At 36.1% G+C, this 6000-nt stretch overlaps 1 protein-coding gene across 2 annotated transcripts in view; it reads left to right on the plus strand.

Annotated features, from left to right (window-relative positions):
- The window catches only part of ADSS2 (adenylosuccinate synthase 2), a 28851-nt gene extending 24179 nt beyond the window's left edge, over window positions 1–4672 (plus strand). For both annotated transcript variants that reach the window (XM_060753923.2, XM_060753924.2), the window contains 4 exons: window positions 646–770; window positions 2309–2406; window positions 3178–3327; window positions 4011–4672. In XM_060753923.2, the coding sequence (XP_060609906.2) occupies window positions 646–770; window positions 2309–2406; window positions 3178–3327; window positions 4011–4063 (426 nt within the window). In that variant the 3' untranslated portion in view covers window positions 4064–4672. The remainder of the gene's footprint in view (window positions 1–645; window positions 771–2308; window positions 2407–3177; window positions 3328–4010) is intronic.
- The last annotated feature ends 1328 nt before the right edge of the window (window positions 4673–6000 follow it).

A 6000-nucleotide genomic window follows, 5' to 3' on the forward strand; every position in this document is an offset into this window, starting at 1 on the left:
ATTGAAATAAATGTGAGTTACTAGGACCAAATAATTGAATCTGTTATTCTGGGTATTTATTTACGCTAGATGTAGCTGTACTATTCCAAGCATCCGACCACATATATTGCATTCTTATATGTCTGACATATAACTGTCTCAACCCAGGGTTTTTAACTACTGCTTATTCTTAGTCCTGCAGAGCCTATAATTCTGTGGAAGAGCAAGCTGAATTCTGTTCTTGCTCATGAAACAGCAGCAGAACTATTAACTAAGTTCCAGTTGCAGAATCTTTATTACTAGTGGTGGTGCATCTGAACCAAGTTTGCCTTTTTGATTCCAAGCTGAATTAACAGGACTAGCCATTTATGATTGCCAAGGATTACACAGCTTCACAAACCATAATTGAGCTACAACACTCCTGTGAGGTAGCAGGTAGGCATTCTATACAGCAGAAACAACATGGAGTGTTGAGGAATGACCTGCTCAGCTAATATTTTTCACACTGATACCTGGCATTATAAAGGTAGTGCCTCTGTTTTTTATCTTCATGTTCATTGATAGTTTTGTTGCACCATGGGGCTGTGTGGATGTAAAATATTTTCTGCTAAATGTTAAAACTAAAACTATTCCAGGTCATTAACATGATAATATTCTGTCTTTTAGGAAATTGGGGAATTGCTACAGACACGAGGAAAAGAGGTTGGTGTAACCACAGGTCGAAAGAGAAGATGTGGCTGGCTGGATCTTGTGCTGCTTCGATATGCTCATATGATCAATGGTTTTACAGCGTGAGTAAATTCTATGAGTGACAAGATGATCTTCATATGCCCAAATGCCAGCTGAGTACACATGTTGGGTCTCAGCCAGTTCTTGAAAGTGACCACTGTGTGCTCCTGATGACCACATTTCCTTCACAGGGGAAGTGACAGGAAAGGGAAACTCAGCATTTCACTTTTGGACCTCCTCCAGCTAAATATAGTTCAGGTTGATGCAGTAGCAGCAGCAGTAGATGGTATTGGAGTACACAAACCTGTTGATCCTTCAAGATTTCTAGGTGGATTTTCAAACTTAGTATCCTTGGTCATCTTATTGATGGTGGGAAACACTTTGCTTTGATTTTTATGATATTTCCTGGTGCAGCTAGGATTGTTAACCAGTGTGTATTGCATATACCACATAGCTTTGATATTGTTTCAGCTCTGTGGTTGCTTATTTGTTTCCGGGCCCTGTTCATAGTGCTGCTATTGGTCTTTGCAAAGCCCTAAATGGTCTGAGACCATTACTTGAGAACAAACCAGCATAACTGAAGGATCATCGTCTCTCTTACCACCCTACCGGTGTGTTCAGGTCAGCACTGGAGACTTTGCTTCTGACTGCACTCATTTCTATTCCAACCAGATTCTGGATTTGGGGAGAAAAGACGAGCCAGTATTTCAAGTTGTTAATGACCTTGATGCAGCTTAGAACAACTTGTTACGATTTTTAAAACTTTTGCAATGTTTGTTCATGTTTCCATAAATTGTTTCTCTTTTTGGTTTTTATCTTGGGTTTAATTTAAGAATAATGGGGTATCTCTATTACAACATTTTAAACCAGTGGTCCCCAACCTTTTTTTTTTTTGACCAGGGACCTCTCTCCAACATTAGTACCAAAAGGGTTATGAATCCGTTTTTGGTCAACTATAGATTTGGTTTGATTGTTTGGGGTGCTGATTCAAAAAATTGGCTAGACCACATCAGCTTTAGTTTCTGATACAGAACACATGCCATCCAGTAGTCGCCATCTGCTTGCTCACAGAAAACCATATTTAATAATCTAGAAATCTTTCATGGGTAGTCAGCCTCTGCCCTCTCGACATCCCCATTGCCTTGGTACTATAAGAGGGTTTTGCAAGACCAGTGGCTCTCGTTGCTGTGTGGTTTCGAGGCAATGGTGTAAAAATGGTGAGGCCGCAGACCATATTTTCGTTCTTGCAGACCACTGGTGGTCCACAGACCACAGGTTGGGAACCACTGTTTTAAATAATAAAGCAAGTAACAACAAACCATCAAGCAAAACAAACATTTGCTCTTAAAGACAACTGTAAAAGTAAACTGCCACCTAAACAGTGGTGGTCTTTGTGACATGGAATATTTGACTGCAGTCAAATAGAGAGTCAGTAGACAATATTTGACAGACTGATGTGCCAGCAGTAGTGATGAAAGGTGGTATATATTTTTAGTGATGAGACCTATAACTTCTACCTTAAGCTACATCTAATTTGAAATCTAGTTTATGGTAGTTGTCTACGTGTAACTAAAACTTCAATATCTTTTTAAAAAAATAGATTGGCTCTTACCAAACTGGATATTTTAGATGTATTTCCAGAAATTAAAGTTGGTGTTGCTTACAAGCTTGAAGAGAAAATCATACCTCATTTTCCAGGTGAGTGTAAACGTGAGTGTACAGTTATGTTTGTGAATTTATAATTACTGAAGCAGTATGATTGCTGCTAGGAGTATCCCATTACTTTAATATGATGGCTTTTTTCTAAACAGAAATGGAAATCATGCAATTCTATGTGTGTTATCCAAAAGTCCCATCTTTTCTCATCAGTGGCTTTGATCCCTAGTGCTGCTATTGTGACTTGCAACTCTAGGTGAGGGATGGTAAGTAAGGGCTGCCACCCTTACTTGAGCAGAAGTTACATGATCTTTTATGTTACTCATCATCTGGAATACATGGACTCAGTGCAAAGTTGTATGTCTATATACCACTGAGCTGAGTTTCATTCCAAGTAATTTGATATGGGATTGCCATTTTAATTATCTTGTTCTTGTCTTCCCCCAAAACTAAACAACAACAGGAATTAGCACAATGTCTTTTTCTTTATTTTCCTCACCTGTGAATGTAACACTAGATCGCCTTGTATTTAATTATGGTAAAGGTGTTACTGGGATGGATCTTACATGTAAGCTTTTGTTTCTTCATCCTACTTTTTGATGGATTTTATATTATTAAAATATAATAAACCATTTCCTAGTTGTTTCTGTAAGTTAAGCTTTAAGAAAAATATTCCTATCAAATTATTGTGTCTTTTATTATATTGGTGACTTGAAGTTGCTGTGTTTTCTAAGATGGGTGATTGAGTAGACTGTTATCACTGTCAACAGTAGAATTCCAGTTATGTATTTTGTTGCTATTTTTCCTTCATAGCAAACCAAGAAGTCTTAAATAAAGTGGCAGTTCAGTATGAAACATTCCCAGGGTGGAAAACAGACATATCAAATGCAAGGACGTTTGATGAATTGCCAGTAAATGCTCAAAACTATGTTCGATTTATAGAAATGGAGCTAGGTGTTCCAGGTAAGAAAAGTGGGTTTATTTGTGTCCTCGCTTATTGCAAGCAGAAGTCAGTCAAATGAAATACCTTGTTGAGAGCGTTGCTGCTGATTGCATTTATAAATGCCTCTGTCATACTCTTAGGTTTGTAAACATACGATGAAATCATGATTCATAAAGTGGCTGTGAGGTTTAGAGGTTGTAAATGACATAGTTAGGTATGTCTAGATGCAGTCCACTTACCTATCATTCACCATGAAAAAAGAAACACCAAGACATCTTGATAACATTTCTGTCTATACATATGTTGGTTTATATTTTATATATTGCTTTCACTGATAAAAAGGACTACAGGCAATAGACTAGTGTGCGGTGGGCTTTGAACCCGTTCAGTCATGGAAATCCACTGGCTGACCTTGGTTCAGTGCACACTCAGCCACAGTGGAAACCAAAGACAAAACTGCTTTGAATCAAATCTGCCAAGAATACCTTATGATAGGTTCACCTTAAGGTCACCATAAGTCAGAAACAATTTCAAGACATGCATCAGCAGCAGTATTAAGGAGCAGGGATTCACATGAAAGCTGATGAAAAGTGTCATGGCTTGCAGAAAAGCTTTGATTTTGGGAGATATCAGTGGCTTCTTTGGAAATTTATGACAATCATTTCTTCAAACTATTAGACAAGATTTTTGTTTGTTTTTGCAGTTAAATGGATTGGAGTGGGAAAATCCAGGGAGTCGATGATCCAGCTCTTCTAAAAATGCTGAATAAATGGAAGAAAAGAAAGCACACTCCTCAGACTGCTCGTTGCTATATCTATTATTCTTAGCTCAATAAGTAATGATTTTTGGAAAGTTGGACCTGGTATGGGAAAGAGCTAGAGATGGTCTGAAAAAGCTATTTTTCCTGCTATAAAGACTTTCAGTATCATTTTCTCGTACAACCTCATGAATTCCAGGGCATTTATCACTATTTCCACCATTTGTCATGGTGCCACCAGATTTTTTTTTCACAATATGTTGTCTGAATACCTTCTCAAAATCTGAGATCGTATTACATAGCCATTTGTCTTTATTGTCTCTCTGTTTTGGGTGGTGTTATTTCCTGAAATTTTTACATGCTTAAAATAATTAATGCAGTTTTGCACAGAGTTTTACATCCTCATTTATACTCCTAAAGCTGTTGTTCCCTGTATGGCTGCTGATGTAGTGTGTAATTAAAGAGAGGGATGATTTTATAATGATGAAAAAAACATACACTTTTGTTACAGTTTTTATTAAAACTATGATGATGAGCTGGTAGTTTGGAAAGGTGTTTAATATGTATAGATTACAACAATTTAATTTATAAATGAAATACTAAAAACATTGTATGTGTGTAATACTCACTATTGTAAGGAATGTATCAATACTTTAAAAAGGTTTTGCATCTTAATTTCCCACCAATCAGTCCATTATTTGTCATTTCATTAATCTATTCCCAAATGCATCTAATATGGAAAATATGGTGGATGAACAGATGTTGCATAGTTTTCAGAATGAACACATTGCTTTCTGTCAGTTGGATTAAGGGAACCCTAGATAAATGACCACTGAGAGTAATATTTTAATGGTAAATTGATTTTAAAATGTTTGATAACGCCCCAGGAGACTAAGTTATGCACTTCTGATGCTTATGGTTTGCAGGAGCCCTTTCTTTTGATTGAATTGCGTATCTGCTAACTTGACCAATTCATCTCACAGCTCTTGGTACTGCAGAGAGTAAGTAAATTCAATCAGTACTGCATTCTTTGGTTTTTAAAACAGTTCATGATCTGCTTTTACTTCATGAGCATTAATTTCTGAGTTAAATAATGTTTGTTTTTCATTTCTTTCTTATTCAGAAAGTCTTCTATACCATTGCTTATTTCAAAGATGTTTGTAAAAGAGTCATCCAGAACTGCACATAGCCCAATATATGTTAATTTACATTTTTTCTGAAGGCATTAAGACTGTAGATAGTGTTTTAATACCACATTGCAGAAATTAATGTTCCAAACACATTAAAAAAACAGATTTTGAAATTTCCCAGCAGGAAGATTTAGAAAGGCAATAACTTTTCAACATTGTATAAATGCATCAAGTCATGCTGCTGAGTTCTTGAGTTCTGTGATATTGAACACTTAAGAAATTAAATTTGTAAATTTCCTTTGGTGGAAGATTGTGCATGACGAAAAAGGCTTAAATATTTTTCTGTGGAAATATCCTTACTTTCTGGGAAAGTTAGCAGTAAGTTGTGGACTAGTATCAATAGTGCACGAAGGAACAGATGTTTGGCTGGCCGTTCTGTGCTCCAGTCTTGCCTGCACTCAAATATGTACGATATCTGTGTAGTGATATTATATTATCCAGTGTTTCTTCTATATGAAATTTTATTTTTATTCGTTAAAAAAACAGACGAGAGAATGAAAAAAACATACAATAGGATCATTAATCAAGGAAGAAATAAATTTATTATGAGTAAGCTTGTGAGGTAATTAAAGTAAAACAATCTAAGGGATCATTATAATCACAAAAAGGTGTACATTGTATTTAAGTGGAAAGTAGCTTTTTCTTCCAAGCAAGATAAATGAAAAACATGGTGCTTCTTGAGTGTAATTTTACAAAACCCTTGTCTTCCAATGAATCCATCCTCCTGGGGTATTTTAGGTTATTTA

This window comes from Anolis sagrei, chromosome 1 (genome assembly GCF_037176765.1).
Source record: "Anolis sagrei isolate rAnoSag1 chromosome 1, rAnoSag1.mat, whole genome shotgun sequence".
NCBI lineage: Eukaryota > Metazoa > Chordata > Lepidosauria > Squamata > Dactyloidae > Anolis > Anolis sagrei.